General features: G+C 31.8%; 2 protein-coding genes across 2 annotated transcripts; one reads left to right on the top strand and one right to left on the bottom strand.

The window, feature by feature from the left end:
• Positions 1-8296: 8296 nt before the first annotated feature.
• LOC120129153 (ras-related protein RABA1f-like) lies at positions 8297-10455 on the top strand. The gene is made up of 2 exons (XM_039146733.1): positions 8297-8617; positions 9913-10455. The coding sequence occupies exons 1-2, from the start codon at positions 8397-8399 to the stop codon at positions 10343-10345; spliced, it is 654 nt and encodes a 217-aa protein (XP_039002664.1). The 5' UTR covers positions 8297-8396; the 3' UTR covers positions 10346-10455.
• Positions 10456-10653: 198 nt separating this feature from the next.
• On the bottom strand, positions 10654-14749 carry LOC120129201 (probable E3 ubiquitin-protein ligase ZFP1). Its single transcript, XM_039146774.1, has 7 exons — positions 14626-14749; positions 14458-14501; positions 12262-13121; positions 11713-12077; positions 11445-11543; positions 11193-11360; positions 10654-11053 (listed from the first exon to the last, which is right to left on the bottom strand). The coding sequence occupies exons 3-7, from the start codon at positions 13067-13069 to the stop codon at positions 10907-10909; spliced, it is 1587 nt and encodes a 528-aa protein (XP_039002705.1). The 5' UTR covers positions 13070-13121; positions 14458-14501; positions 14626-14749; the 3' UTR covers positions 10654-10906.
• Positions 14750-16724: the final 1975 nt, after the last annotated feature.

Below are 16724 nucleotides of genomic sequence, written 5' to 3'. Positions count from 1 at the left end.
ATTGGATTTTTATGTTTTAGATGTTTTTGAATGGTTTTAACTTATTATATATTTTTGGTCTTTTTGAATTTTTATTAAAATTTTGCATCATTTTAGTTGCATTATGGCCAATTTACCATGTCACATTGATTATGAAACTAATGGCTAACATTTTTCTTGATTGTGATCTTAGCAACTTACGTTTTATCAATTGGCTTAACTATCAAACTTTCTTGTTTAATAAATATTTTATAACGTCTTTTTGATTTAACAAAAAGGGGGAGAAGTGTTAAAGTAAGGGGGAGTAATTTCAAAACTTGATTTCAAAAATTTATTTTCAATTAGAAAATCTTAAAATTACTAAAATGTTTTGTTATATCAAAAAGGGGGAGATTGTTGAAAACATTTTGATGTTTCAATATAACAAATTAAGTTAAATGAATTTTAAGATTTTACAAATAATTTTCTAAGTATATTCGATACAACTATTCGAATATCAAAATATTACTCCAAGTTTTACAAAATGTCTATTTCAAATCCTTACTCTAGTTTAAAAATATGTTTTAATCTTTTAAACAAATTTACAAAGTATTTCGAGCCTTAATCGAGTCAAAAATCATTTCTTAATAAATCTCAAACCAAAATGGGCAGATTGCCCAGAGGGAACCGATTCCCCCCAATGAGAGAATTGATTCCCCCTGAATGGTTTTGGCTCCAAGAAATAACAAATTGCTCGGAGGGAACTGATTCCCCCCCAGAGGGTACCGATTTCCCCCTGTGTAGCGGTCGAAATATTTGAAATTTTACACTGTAGGAATCGATTCCCTATGAAGGGGTACCGATTCCCCCCATGCTCCAAGCTGTTTTATTAATTGTTTTCACACAATAACGGCTCCATTGACTCCACTAATGATCCCCAACGTTCAGAATCAATTGAAGGAGTATTTAAAAAAGCTTAAAAGCCATTGATCAGTAACAATTATCAAGAATCAAGAGAGAATCACAAAGAAAGCATCAAACCTCAAGTTTAAGCATTTTCAAGCCTATTTCATTCAATATTCATTTTTGCTTTCAAGAACACTTGTTGTGCTCAATTGTATTATTCTTGAGTGTTCTTTCTTTGTTCTAGAATTGTGCAAACATCTTTCCTTGTGTGGATTTTCTTGTAAGTTTGCAAAATTTGTATTGTTCTCTTTGGGACTCGTGTTCTCAAAAATTCGGGGTATAATTCTTGAGGGAGTTGTAAGGTTACTCTTTGTCCTCAAAAGAAAGACAAATTAGTGAATTTGTGGAAAATCCTTAGTGTAGATAGCTAAGGTAGTGGACGTAGACTTTGGTTGAGAAAGTCAAACCACTCTAAATCGTTGTGCAAATATTTTCAATTTTCTGCAAAAGCTTCCACCAAAATTTTTATTTCCAATTCACCCCCCTCTTGGCCTATTCCGTCAATCGATTAACTCAACATTCTCAACAATACCTACAGTAATTTCAAGATAAAACCCGATGAAAACATAAAAGGATGACGAATAGATTTTCCTTGATTGTAAACGGTCTCAAAGGACTTGAAGAAGTAATTCCAATGAGAAGCTTGTGAGGAAATGATCTACTCTCTTCCAAAGTCTTGGAAATCAAAGAAGACGATGATTATCGAAGCTAAAAAACTAAAGTCTCTCACTCTCAATGAGCTTATTGGTTCTCTTCTCACACATGAGTTGATGGTGAAGGAAGAGGAAGAATATGAATAGAAGCAAAATAAGAAAAAGAAGGAGGTAGGCATTGCCTTCAAATCCACCAATGAGAGCAATCAAGATTCAAATGAAGAGGTGGATGAAGACGATGAAGAAGAAGAAGAGATGGCCAAGCTCTTCAAAAGATTCAAGAGATTCATGACTTCCAAGGAAGTGAAGCATGAATCAAGCAAAAAGAATAGTCCCCAAGTGTGCTTCGAATGTCAAAGAACGGGGCATGTCAAGTATGAATGTCCCCTGCTAAAGAGGAAGAGATCAAGTAAAAAGAAGACATTTGTTGCGGCTTGGAGTGATGAAGATGACTCCAATGACGAAGATGAAGTAGCCAACCTATGCCTCATGGCCATTGAAGAATATTCAATGGTAACTTCTAACTCAAATGAATTAGATTCTTATTCTTTTGATGAGTTACAAGTTACTTACAATGAGTTGTATTTGGAATTTGAGACCATGAATTAAAAATATAAGAAATTAATTTCAAAACTTAAAGTTGAAAATGATTTGGTTTTGAAAGCAAAAGTTGATTTTAAAACCAAAATGAATCTTTGAAAAATGATTTAAAGCTTTCAAAAGTCAAAATCAATGATTTAGAAAAAGAAAATTTTGATTTGAGAGTTAAACTTGAGAGCTTAACAAAAGAAAAAGAATTAATTTCTAAAAACAACTCATTATGTTTAAAATGGAAAAATACTCACGTTGACATTTTCATGGTCACATGGAACATGCTTGTCCACAAAAAAAATCTTTTAAAATTAGACAAGTATGGTTCCTAAGGGAACAAGGGGCATTGAAACTAAGCAATTTGGATACCAGAATATACTTAAATGTCTCTTGTAGGTGTGTGGGAGCATTGGTGATGAAAATGAAGATATTCAAATGCTCTAGCCACACTTGAAAAAGGAATGGGTAACCTCTAAGCTTAATGCTTTTGTTTTTGATTATTTGGTTGCTCATTTAGGTTTAAGCATGCATGAGCTTTGATTTTAAATAATTTTATATTTTTCATCTCATGTATGTTGAAAAGTGTATTATGATTGACCTTTTAAAGCTTTAATGATTTTTCATAATTTCTTTTAAGTTTATCATAATAAATTTTGGTCAAAATTGGTTTTTAATGTAAAAGATATCTCTCTAACAATTGATATCAAATTTTCAAATGCATAACATTTGTTGGATAACTTTATGCATATGCACTTAAATTTCAACAATTGGTATTGCATAAAATTTGTTAGACTTTGATATATTGAATTTCATGTGCTACTAACAAGTTTGTTCATCTTTGTTGAAATTCAATTTCTTTTAACTGTCAAGCTTTTAAAGTCAAATTCTTTTTGGAATGCATTTATTAAGGGGAGCTTTGATTTTTCAAATGCTTTTAAATGTCAAATTTACCACTTACTCTCAAATGTTATTTTTAAACTTTAAAGTTGAATCATTTTTTATATAAAAAAAGGGGGAGAAGTGTAGTTTGAAAAATTCAATTTCTCAATGAAAAATGAGGAGCTTTTAACATTTTCCAAAATATTTATCTTTTTCATTAAATGTTTTATTAAGGAGGAGTTTTACCAAAAATAATTTTTTCAAATGTTTTGTTATATCAAAAAGGGGGAGATTGTTGAACCATGTTTTATAATATTTGATATAATAAATTAAGGCAAAATGTTTTTGGATTTGAATTGAATTTATTCAAAGTTTTCAATGTTTTCAAAAATAATTCAAAGTCCATTAAAAGTGAATTTGAGCACAAAATTGATTTTCAACATACGTAGTACCGATATTATTCTTACAATATTGATACTATATGAACAATATCGATAATGTTCATGTGGTATTGATACACTAGGTAAGAGACGTATCGATACTCTCTAGGTAGTATTGATACTACCATCATTGCTCAAATTTCATAATGCAAAAATGGTACCGATACCCAAAGGGGTAACGATACTACTCTACATAGTAGTATCGATACCATATGTTTAGTATCGATACCACCAGACCCAATAACTAGTAACAACTAGTTTTATTTAAATATTACAAAGGTAGTACCGATACTCCCTATAGGAGTACCTATACCCTCTGTAATAGGCAGTTTATTTTTACAGAGAAAGCATCCTCAAATGGCTAGAAATCATCCCCAACGGCTGTAAATGGCCACAAACTCATTCTAACATATAAATACAAGTTCAAGACACTTGAAGAAGGGTAAGAACACCTATTCAAGCAATCAAACACAAGAGAAGAGCTTTTTACTCTTTATTTCTATTCTCTTGTAAATATTAGTGTTTAGTAAGCTTTAAGTTGTAAACACCTTCCTTTTTAGAGGTTTTCTTTGTTTACATCTTTTTCCTTGTAAATGGGTTTTGGTTCTAGCTAAGCCTTTGAAAAGCTAGGAAGTTTGTAAAAGGTTACTCTTGATCCTGTAAAAAGAAAGAACAAATTAGTAGATTTGTTGGAAAATCTTTAGTGAGGAGCTAAGGTAGTGGAGGTAGACTTAATTGAGAAGTCGAATCACTATAAATCGCTATGCAAAATTGTCTGTCTTTTCTTTCTCATTCTCCTTAAACAATTTTTTGCCAATTCACCCCTTGTACATTTCTCGGTTGTTCAAATTGAGCATAGTAAATCCCAACACATTCTCATTGCTCATGCCCACATTGACATAAATAAGTCTAGAGTGCTTTCATAACATTTTTCTGAAAAATGCAACCATAACATTTTTTTCATCACTGACATCATCATCAGTAGCCCAAACATCCGTAAAATTTTCCCCTTCCATATCATAATCACCATTTTCCAGAGAAGCACCCCACTTTCTAATAATAATCTTGATTTGAAAGGAAAAAACCAATAGATCTTACTGTGAATGAACTAGGTAGTTCTGATGGACTCACAATTCTAACCATTATGCTAGCATAATCCAGGCGATGCATTTTCAAAGTGCTTTCATCCGTACCAACGTAGACACCCATCTGTTGCCTAAGGTTGAAAAGAAATACTTATACCAACACGTAAGAGAACACTAAAGAGATTAATACAACAAACTTATAGGGGATACCATTAATAAGAAGAGGGGCTAAAAATAAAAACCAAAATTTATGGCTTCATTTTTTTCCTCCATCGTCTCTTCTATTTCTTTAACAGAATCAAACCTAATCATATAAGAAGTCGTTGCTACTCCCCATTTCACAATTCTAACTTTGATACCATCAATCAGGAAAGTCTTTTGGATTGAATCCATATCAAATGAACTTTTCATAAATTCGACCATCCAAATTTTCATCCAGTCATTATCAAAAGACGTAAACTCGATGTCAACAAGATCCTTATAATTTGTATCTTGGATTATTGATGCAGGAAGATCAATGAGATTGACCTTTTCTCCCCCATTGTTAAAGTTATTGGTTAAAACATCTTTGTACAACATTTTCATTACAGCTACTAACCTATCGCCACCTAAGCTATTCTTGGTCACCCTTACTGAACTTACCTTTTACTTGGGAGGGAAGCCAACTCCTTTTCCTTTTCCTTTGTCGTTGGTAGGTCTGGGATACTTAACTTTTGAAACGCTAATCTGTCTACCATCAATGAGCGAATTATCCATATTTTTAACCACTCTATCCATATCCTCTCGTCTTTCCAGTGATACAAAAACGAAAGTTTAATCCCTATACCTTGGTCTCTTGTTCTCCATCGGAATGAACACGCAAACTACTCTCTTATGGTGGCAACACAGTTCCTTCAACGCCGATCTAGAAACACGTCTACTGAGGTTATCGATGAATACAATCCAATCGCCTTCTTTCGCCGCTTCTCTGGGACTAACATTTGTGATTGTCTTCTTTGCTCCCAGTATTCCAAACGTCATTTTAGGGTTCGACCCCTCCGTAGCTACATCATTTACTCCCAAGCTATCAACGGCCACGGCACTGGAGGATGTTGCAGTCGACGGTGACACCCCCGAAGCTCTCACCGTCACTTTATTATTTGCTTCAATCGTCGCTTCCATTTTTTTTTTACTGAAATTATAATTAAAAACTCAAATCTTGGTATCCATTCTTTATTTTTCCTTCTTTTGAAAGTAATATTAAATGTTTTAAATATTTTATATATATATATATATATATATATATATATATATATATATATATATATATATATATGTATATGTATATATATTTAATCAAAATACAAGTGCCAAACACGGCATTACTCTTTTTCACATGTAATATTTAGATGCAAAACAATAAAAAGTTTCATTAATACTTAAATAAAACCTTTTATTTATTTGTTATTGTTGTAGTGAGAAAATTGTAGTATGATATTAGTTGATAGTGGTATGAGCTGTGAAAGAAAGGGAAGTTGTAAGAATCATGCCCCCATGTGAAGTGTTTGCAAGAGCCCCCAGTTTATTTGCTTTGTCCCTAAATCACTCACATGGAGGGGAATGTGACCTTTATTCTTTTTTGTTTATATTTCCCCTCAAATTTCTTTATAGGCACCTTCTATCATCTCTTGTGTTTTAATCCTATTAAGATAATATTTTTTGAGAGGTCTATTAAAGTCAGTTAAATTTTTTAACAATAAAATATTATATTTTCGAAATAATTATATTATGGAGAGATAATTCTAAACATTCTAACCAAAATATCTCACCAATATTATTATATAACAAAAGACCAAGAACTGGGATCATAGCTTTTAAAATAATCACGTAATATAAAAAAGTTGGTATTCCCTGAGCATGTGCAAACCATGATTAATAAACATAAATAGTAGAAATGCTGTATTTTTATTTTAAAAAATAATTAATGTAATCATTTTAAATTCAATTAATACATTCAATTAATGTTGGTCTGGATTTTGTGTATATATCTATAGTTACTATTGTTTAAAAGTAAGATTGAATTGATAATTACTTTATAATTATTTTTTTATAATTAATATTATTTTAAAATTAGAAGGATGTATATCTGAAGGGTTAATTATTTGTCCAAAGGAAAAAGTGTTTGTAGTATTTTTATTTTGACGAGTTCACTTTTAAATCCTATCCCTATATTTGGAAGTGTGATTAGCCAAGGAAGCCGCCTGGATTGGACTTACAGACTCGAGAGAATGAATGAACTTTTCCATGATTTTGACATTCTCATCAGCATTGTACTTGACAATGGATTCTAGGCTTTTGGCTTCGCTGAGATCGTGATATATTTAAAATATCATTATGATATAATAGACATTACATGCATTACTAAATTTAAAGTAGATTCCTCGATGATTAAGATAACCATTTGAATCAATTATCAAATTAACTACATTTTATCATTTCGATGGTTTAAACTCGAACTTTAGAGCGGTTTCAATAATTAAATAAAATTTGTTCTTTCTTGGTGATTCGATTTGAACTGGAGATGGACATGGGTCGAGTCGGATTTTCGGTACACTCTACTCTTTTCAAAAATTATAAATCCTCCATACGATCTGAAAATATATAGATTTCACCCGACTCGGATCTAACCCAATTTTTTGAGATAAAATCTGAACTTGATTAAACCCAAAATAATATATTTTTAAAAAATTATTTTTATTTAATAAAAATAGAGATTTGATTAAAAGAAAATAATATATAGAGGGGTATTATTGCAATTCTCCCTAAATATATAAGGTAAAACTATATTTTTTTTTGGGTCGAGTTGGATCGAATATTTTTCACCCCTAAACCCAAACCCGAACCCGAACATAACATTTAAAAAACTCGACCCAAACTCAATGTTTTTTTAAAAAATATCAACTTGATTAGGTCATATTGGATCGGATCAAAACCTGTCGGGTTTAGATCTCATACTCATCCCTAATTTGGACAATATAATTTACACGCGTGAATGAGTTTAGATCTAATTTTTTTAATAAAAAAATATTCATTCTAATTTCAAATGTGATAATTGTGCATGATATATCTAGATTATATGTTTAAAATCCATCTTTAAATTTTTAAAATATTTATATAACAATATTCAAACTATGACTTTTATTTTAAATATTAAAACATTCTATATTCACACTCAAACTATTGATATTATTATATTTTGGTAATATCATTAACATTAATTCTATTTGGTAAAAAATTTAGTTTGTTTAGTAAGAATTGAACTTTCGACCTTCTAAAAATTTTCTTAAGATATTTAAAAACAAATTATTTCTAAAAATTCACGGTTCAACTTTTAAAACATTTAAAAATCAATAGAGTTAACATCGCATTAATAAAATAATTAAAATAAATGGAACCAATAATTTAAAAATAATATATTATATTTTTAAAATTTAAAAACTAATTTGAAATTAAAAAAAGTGATATAAACCGTTATAAAAGTTGAGGACCAACTTAAAATAGAATAAAAACGAGACGACATGGTGCAATTAACAGAAAAGAAGTTTCCTTTGAGATCAGAAACTGGGCCCACACTGAATCCAAATTTCTGACCCGACCGGATCTTTACGCTTAGATCCCATTAAACCCATTTGTGATTTCTCTATTTTCTTTTCTCAATTTCAGAAAGATTTCTCACACCAACGACATTGCCACCCATCTCTGCTTTTTATTAGAATTACCTTACCTCCCCAAAAATAAACCTATCATTTTTATGCAAATTCCATAAAACAACCCGGCCACCCGAAATGGCGGTGTATAGAGCGGATGAAGACTACGATTATTTGTTCAAGGTGGTGTTGATCGGAGATTCTGGTGTTGGGAAATCGAATTTGTTGTCCAGATTTACAAGGAACGAGTTTAGCCTTGAATCCAAATCTACAATCGGAGTCGAATTCGCCACCCGAAGCATTCGAGTCGATGATAAGGTCGTTAAGGCACAGATTTGGGATACCGCCGGACAAGAAAGGTACATTTTTTTTATTAAAAACAAACGTGTTTTATCTTTTCTTTTATCATTGTTCTTGTTTCAGATTTTTTGAGAGCTTTGAGGAAAGTGACGTCTTTCTAGCTGTTGCTGTATTGGATTGGTAGAACTGGTATTAGAAATTTGAACCTATGGGGCTGTTCTGTAGCTGAGGAAATATATGTAGATTAGAAATTTGAATTTATTGGTTTATTGATTTTAGCATATTCAAAAGACAAATTTCTTCGTTAGCATTAACTCTATTCGGTTTATTTTAGAAAATTAGTATTTGTTAGGTTATAATATACAAAGTCTCACTGTAGGCTTTACTGGTGGATGAGCCACGAAGAATTTTGCATCTTGGTTTAGTTGATAAATGTTACAACTTTTTCCATTAATGGATAGGTCGGATACTTTTCTTATAACTCCTTGTTGGATCATCAACTGAATCTGTAAGCATCTTTAGAATATAGATTTACTGAAAAAGATAGCATTTATCCGGATCGTCGTATTATTCGTCATCCATCTTAGGAGGATATGTTTTTTTTGTATGAAGAAGATTACAGCCCAAGAATCAAAGAAACCGGACCATAGGTTTGTTGAAAGCCATCTCTTAAGGGTGGGTGGCTGCATGAGTCAACTGGGTTAAACCCTGGGTTCAAGAGACTGTTATTAGTTGTAGTAGTTAACCCTTTTCTAGTTTTGAAGTTATTCACGTTATTTTGAAATTTAGGACAACTTTATAGTGTCTGTTTCAGTTCTGATGAATGACTTATGATCCATAAACGATGGAGCTTGGACTTGAATGAAATGCATCCTTACATGCCTTCAGAGCGCATGTTTTTCATTCTATTCTGTCTATGATGCATGAGGGAGAAGGCTTCTGTTGCTTACTCGGATGCTTTCCAATTGAGTTTTCTAGGTGCACAGATACTATTCACAGTGGTGTTTCTCTGGGGAAAGGACACCGGAGTGAATTTCCATAATATCATATGTTTCAGCAATTGAAAATTTAATCGTAACAGCTTCAGATTTACTTCATTTTTCATATTGGCAGACCTGATGCTTTTCAATTAAAATATAAACCGTGTTGAGAACATGTAGGTCATAAAATGGAATTTCTGTGTTGTTTCTCCATAAATTGAAATCTCTTGGGTCCTGAACGTTTAATAGGCTGTGCAAGTTTTTATTATATAATTTTTAGTGAACCACTGAAGCAGAACATACAAGAGCATACTACCATGGAGCTGTATTCTAAGCTTTTTCGAGAGTTGATGTCTGTTATTTTCTTTTCAAAGGTACCGGGCAATTACAAGTGCATACTACCGTGGAGCTGTTGGTGCATTACTCGTCTATGATGTCACTCGACATGTCACATTTGAGAATGTTGAGAGATGGTTGAAGGAACTACGAGGTCACACGGATGCCAACATCGTCATTATGCTTGTTGGTAACAAGGCGGACCTGCGACACTTGCGTGCTGTTACCACTGATGATGCTGAGGCCTTTGCCGAGAGAGAAAATACCTTCTTCGTGGAGACATCTGCCCTCGAGTCTACAAATGTTGAGAGTGCGTTCACTGATGTACTTAAGAAAATATATCGTGTCGCCAGTCGAAAAGCACTTGAAAGAGGGGATGATCCTGCAACATTGCCAAAGGGACAGTCCATCAATGTTGGAGGCAAGGATGATGTTTCAGCTGTAAAAAATGCCGGCTGCTGTTCTACTTGAATGTTATATGATGTATCCTCCATTTTTCATCTCTTTAAGCACAAGATTTGAGATTGAAATCAAAAGAGAACAAATCAGCTTCCAAATTTCCCTTCATTGGTCCCTTTAAATTTATTTGAAGTGAATGCTATAAATATTATACAAATTGGAATGTTATTTACATACTAGGTCATGCATGCATAATGGAATGAATTTGTATATACACTATACAAAGATTTCGAAAAGTATTTTATAAAATATGAAGGTTAAAGATATTGGGTGGAAATGTAACACATTGAACAAAATATTATAGAAAAGTTAAAGAGAGTTGGGAGAAGCACATCATATCATAAGTTAACGTTACAGCATGAAACTGCATAATGTGAGTCTGTACAATTGTTTGATAACTACAAAGCCAACAAATATGGATTGACTGTCTGTTAGATATCTGCAAGTTCATGTACAAAATACTTGACCAAATATCAATCTAGAAACATCTAGTAGAGCTTTCCCAGATTTTGATTTTATCAACATCAATCACTTTATGTAGTTTATTACTTTTCCTTGATTGTGTCACGTCCATTATACATTCTTGGACCCCGTGGTTAACGCCTCGGATTTGCAGATGGGGCATACGTTCTTCACTAACAGCCACTTCTTCAAGCAATCTGCATGATAGTTGTGTCCACAATTGAGAGTTCCGATTTTCTCTTCGATCTTGTAATCCTCCTGCAAAAAAGTTGAAGGAAAATAACATATACAATTCATCCAATGAAGATGTCTGCTTCAAACTTGAACAAAGAAAGAGATGTGGAGAGTTCAAGCTTGTAGATAAAGAATAATGCTAGCTCTAAGCACTCTTCATTACCTGGCAAATAATGCAAGAATCAGGTTCCTGGTCGATGGGTGCTGCTTCTTCCAGATTAATATTTGTAGCAAATGTTGAATAAGTTCTTGTTTTCAATTTACTTGTAATGATTTCCTCGGACAAACCAGTATTCACGTTCCCAATCCGCTCGCCCAGAGCCAACAGTTCCTGTGATCATTTGGAGAATTTCTCAATGATCAGTCGGTAAAAATAAAGTTAAACCACAAATCAGAACATAATATATGAACTTACCTCATAAGACATGTCTTCTATATCCAAGCGCATATCTCTGTGATGATCGACAAAGTTTCCTACTTCATAATATTCTGGGAGCTCCAGTACAGCAACTCCCTGCACCAAATCAATTAAAAGATATCACCATATCTACAAACAGAAATTTAACAAAAAAAAAAAAAAACAGTTGCATATGTATTTCATTTTCCTGATTTCAGGAAAGAAAATGGAGCAACAAACAGAAAATTAACAGATATATAACATTGCAGAAATGATTTTTACTAACATCTGGTGGAAGAACTCTCAAGTGAGGAAGATTGCGGTGTCTCACAGATGTCTCAGCTACAATACCATTCTCTCGGCGAGAATGATATATCCTAAAGCCGGTAGGAGGCATTGGTCCCAAATGCCTACGCCCCACCTCCCAACCATAATGTGAAGGATTCATGGCACCTGGTGAAGCGTAACTTGCAGGGAAGCAATGAGGAACTGCTGCTACTTGTGGATGAATGTTAATGTTGTGACCTCTTACTCCTTCAATAGGCGGTGCAGGGTGATGGAAGTTATGGTTCCGAACATCAAGGGGAGAAGATTGAGAAAAGTTTGCGGAACTTCTAAGACTAGTCTCCATAGTTGCAGCCACATTGCTACCTGCACAAACATAAGACAGTGAAGAGTCCACAGCAATCAATTTCACGGCAAAACAGATTCCTCCATCAACTCATTTACATGGAAGCTGTTTTCAGTAAAAGAAATATATCTTTAAAAAGCAACTTATTTTAAAATTGAAATTCCTTAAACAATCTAGGAAAGAACAGAGGAATGCAGAAACTACCATGTATATGAGGAACCCCAGGAACCTGAGTCCAAGCTGGGGCACCTCCATCTGTTATTGTTGGCTGAAAAGGTTGACCGATGTAATTTCCTTGGAAAACATGGTTAACACTATGCATCAAAACAGGATCCACAGCAGTTGCCCCTAGTCTGTTCCTAACACTTCTTTGGGATCCAGGTTCTCTAATTGGTGGAGGGCCATTCCCCCTATACTGAGGAAAGGTGAAGGTTGCTACATCCATTGTGCTAACTCCATCAGGATGTCTAGCATTTAATGGTGTACCTGCGGAACTAGAGCTTGAGGAAGCATTAAAATGCTGAAAATTTCCCAGGATTCCTTCAGAATTCTTTCTCTTATATGAGCCTCTAACATTATCCATGAAGTGGCAACCCCTAGCATATTCATCTGCTGAAACTCCTAGCAGGCAATAGTTGCTCGAAGATGGCATCTGGTCTGTGTGTGCATGATTTACAGGAGTACTTGACGAAGGGTTAGCCACATAGGGAATGTAATAGTTGGACGCACTTCCAATACCAAGATCAAGATTAGGGGAATGATTATGATGCTGAACACCGGGATACTGCGGAATCCCATAGAACATACCATTGTCATAATGCTCCGATAAGGGATGAGTATCAAGAGTGGTTGTTCTCCCTGAAGCTGTGACTCTCATCCGCATATCAGGTGGAGGATAATTAGGTCTTCCACCCAAAAAGATGCAGGGCTCCTGATGGGGATATCCCTGGTCTTGCTGATCCATTTCTAAATCTATCATCTGGCTAGGGCATAGCATATTTCTTTGACCCATGGTGTTCCAAATTCCAATAAAATATTGCTACAAACCATCACTGGTTCGAAGTCTGAAAAAAAAATTTAGCATACTCAACCTAAATCCTAAAAACAATGAAATGAGACTTTAGCGCATACTCAACGTAGATCCAAAAACAATGAAATGAAACTTTAGCACATACTCAACCTAAATCCGAAACAATGAAATGCAACTTTAGCGCATACTAGACCTAATCCAAATCCAGACAAGCATCTTCTTTATCCATCTAAAAAGATGAAACACGTGACATGCAAAATATTACTTGTTCATCAAACTTTCTCATCTATTTATTTGGAGTTTATAATACGCTCGTGTTTCACTAGAAACATAAAATTTAGAACAAGTTCAACCTAAATCAAAAAACAGGACAAGTATCTTCTTTACCCATCTTAATAGCTGAGATACATGACATGCAAAGTATTACTTGCTTATCAAACTCTCTCATCTGTTTGTATGGAATTTATAATACGCATCAATTTCACTAGAAACATAAATCATTTCCTTCTACAAATGGAAAAGAAGCAAACATACAAAGAACATTTAACAAACGCACTTTTTAAATTGCAGCACTGGCAAATCAAAAAAAAAAAAAAACTTGACATAGTATCCAGGACCAATGCAGGGATCCTAAAAAGTATACTAATCATTGTGCTGTAATATAACCATCCTAAAATGGATTGCCAAGATGAAGAACAAATTTTTCCATTACTAAAATGGAGCTCAAATAGATTAAGTTCTGTAGAAGCAAGCATATCCTTAAAACAAAAGCCCTTGTGATTTTTGACATATCTACCCAATTCTGAAAAATTCAACATACAAATCATCCCATAGATACTTCCTCACATCAACAAACACACACACACACACACACACATATATATATATATATAACCTTAAATTTTCCCCTAAAAGAATAGGAAGAAAATATTAACTATCAAATTAGGCAATTAAAATAGCAACCTAAAATCAAAAGCTTTCAATCAACAGAATCACATGTATCAAACTCTAGAGTGGAGAAATTTCCAGTATTTTACCTTCTTGTATAACTAAATTAAAGTTGTTGATAAGATGATATCATAACTATCTATTAATCTTCTAAAAATATATTTCAACTTTTTTATCGTAATATTTCCAATCCTAAAGAGCATCCCACAAGTTATCCGGCCAAGCTCCTTCTTTGGTTATAACTTCGAATAAACCCAAAGCAGGATTTAAAAAAAAATCTAATTTCACATAAACTTGTGGAATTGTTAAATGCGCATTATTTATCGAGCAATTAAAAATCAAAATTTTTTAACAACATGCAAATTCAAATTAAACAGAACAAGGAAAAAAAAGATGGTTTTTTCTTTCTTTCTTTGCCGTACCTTACAATCATATGAGCAAAATCACAGCCCAGAAACAGAAAATTCTGGATCAAAATCAAAAACCCAAATCAAACATAAAAAAAAAAAACTTTCGTTACTTTTTCGTGCATTAATCAAAATTAACGCAATGTAAAAAAATCTTGGAGAAGCAATAAATAAAAAACTAACCGTATAGAAGCGAAATTAAGAAAGAAATAGAAGGAGAGATTGAGAGATCTGAGAAAATATTGTTAAGCACAAAACATAAAAAAAGAGAAAATATTTAAAAGACAGAGAAATGAGAGGAAGCGCCAGCGGGGACAAGATGACGATGACATCTCTACTTTTATCAACAGGCTCCTTTCTTTCTTTTTCCTTTTCATTTAATTTTAGATAAATTATTGTCGAGTTTAACTAAAATATAAATTGGGAATATAAAATAAAAACAAAACAATAATTTGTTTAATAATATAAGATAACTTTTATTCATAATCCTTCGTAATTATTAATAATATATTTATAGATGAAATTATTCAAACTCAATATTTCTAAAATTAATATTATTCTCTCTAACTATTAAAGTTACTTGAATTCAAATTTCAAAATGATGAAGTCTTAAATTTAATTTAAGTATAATATCTATAACATATCTAAATCATAATTCACTAGTATACACGTCGTATTAGATTAAAGATTCAATGAATGACATGTCTAATTTATTATAAAAATTTGTAAATATTTTTATATAATTTTTAATGGTAATTCTATTAAATTGTGTAATTATATTATTTTAATTAAATATAATTTAAGTATTATGTTTTCTTTAATTATTGTATGATTTATAAACACAAATAATTTTTTAGTGTCGTGCAAGTTAAACATATCAAATTATATTACAAAGAGTTTTTTTTAAAGATTTTATACTTTAAGACATTTTTATTAATTTTTTTAAGACTACTTCTATGGCAAGAAAATACACAAAGCTAATATCTAAACACAATTGCTGATAACTTTAAAAAATTCAATTTAAAAGAATTTGATATTTTTATTTTAAATAAATTAAAAGTTAATGATTATTTATATTATTAGTATTATAAAACTTTTTATTAAATTATTATTATAAATTAATCAAATGTCAATATAATTAAAGAAAATTAAAGTACTATTTTTTCAAATAATAGATAAAAATACTTTTATTATTTATATATTTATTAAATAAAAAAATAAAGATATTATCAACAATTAATTGATTTAGTAAGATGAGATATTAGATCCCTTAAACAAAATCAGGGGTTTGAATCCTAACAATTATGAATGGAGCATACTGGATTGGGAGACCTCTAGAGTACCCGATCCGGATTAGTCGATCAATAAATTAGATACATGTGGTTATACCAGAAATTAAAGTTATTATTTAAGATATAATATATGATTGGAAAAAAAAAGAAATTAATGAATTTATATACAGATTCTTTAGTAGTCTGTCTATGATTATTTTGTTAAATATTGAATTATTCTGCTGGTTTTTGTCTGATTTTGAAGGGGCTACATCATTGCCATCGTCTTCATCTTCCTCTAATATGTTTATTCTACTTCATATATTCCTTTCTTTTCCTTTAACAAATACTCAAATTATTTTAATAATCGATTACAAAACAATATTTGCTTAAATCATTTTTAATAATTAATAAAACACAAAAAACATAGACATAACTGTTCAAATTCAAGATTTTCATATAGAACATCACTTTCCTTAACAATTTAGGTCACTTTAATATGTTGTATTTGATCTTTTTTAAGTTTGGCAAGTAATTATGTAGAGACTGAATTAAAAATTTATTACATTAAAACATTTTTATTTTATATAAATATAATTTTTTTAATAAGGGGAATCTAATAATTTTTTTAAAAAATATATTTTTTCTATATTAATTAATAATTAAATATATAATTAACGAGGCAAGGCTCCCCTTGCCCACGCCCTTGGAATTAAGGAACAATCAATATTATCCCTTTGGAAACTAACATTTCATTCATCACTTAAATAATTTTGAATGTTGTTATGAACTATGGTTACTCATTTGCTACGAATTCCTTCTCGTAATATCATTGTTATTATTTTTTATCTACGAAGAAGGAAAAAATAATTTTACTCTCAATAAATATTGAATTCACAACCTAAACGAGAGGAAATATGTTAACTAAGAACTTTTAACCACCTATTGTTAACAATTCCAACAGTACTATTTGATTTTATTATTGAATTTAACTTTGCTGCATGAATCCCA

This window comes from Hibiscus syriacus, unplaced genomic scaffold (assembly GCF_006381635.1).
Source record: "Hibiscus syriacus cultivar Baekdansim isolate YM2019G1 unplaced genomic scaffold, ASM638163v2 tig00110483_pilon, whole genome shotgun sequence".
NCBI classification, from domain to species: Eukaryota; Viridiplantae; Streptophyta; class Magnoliopsida; order Malvales; family Malvaceae; genus Hibiscus; species Hibiscus syriacus.
Note: the sequence above shows the minus strand (reverse complement) of the source record. Positions and strands in the feature narration are given on the sequence as shown.

What these genes read in the sequence shown, in the direction of transcription:
- LOC120129153 (XM_039146733.1), top strand. Translation starts at nt 8,397, where the DNA reads ATGGCGGTGTATAGAGCGGATGAAGACTACGATTATTTGTTCAAGGTG. An exon ending in GATACCGCCGGACAAGAAAG is followed by an intron (nt 8,618 to 9,912) that starts GTACATTTTTTT and finishes TTCTTTTCAAAG; the next exon opens with GTACCGGGCAATTACAAGTG.
- LOC120129201 (XM_039146774.1), bottom strand. Translation starts at nt 13,069, where the DNA reads ATGGGTCAAAGAAATATGCTATGCCCTAGCCAGATGATAGATTTAGAA. An exon ending in TGAGAGTTCTTCCACCAGAT is followed by an intron (nt 11,544 to 11,712) that starts GTTAGTAAAAAT and finishes GATTTGGTGCAG; the next exon opens with GGAGTTGCTGTACTGGAGCT. An exon ending in ATTCTTGCATTATTTGCCAG is followed by an intron (nt 11,054 to 11,192) that starts GTAATGAAGAGT and finishes ACTTTTTTGCAG; the next exon opens with GAGGATTACAAGATCGAAGA.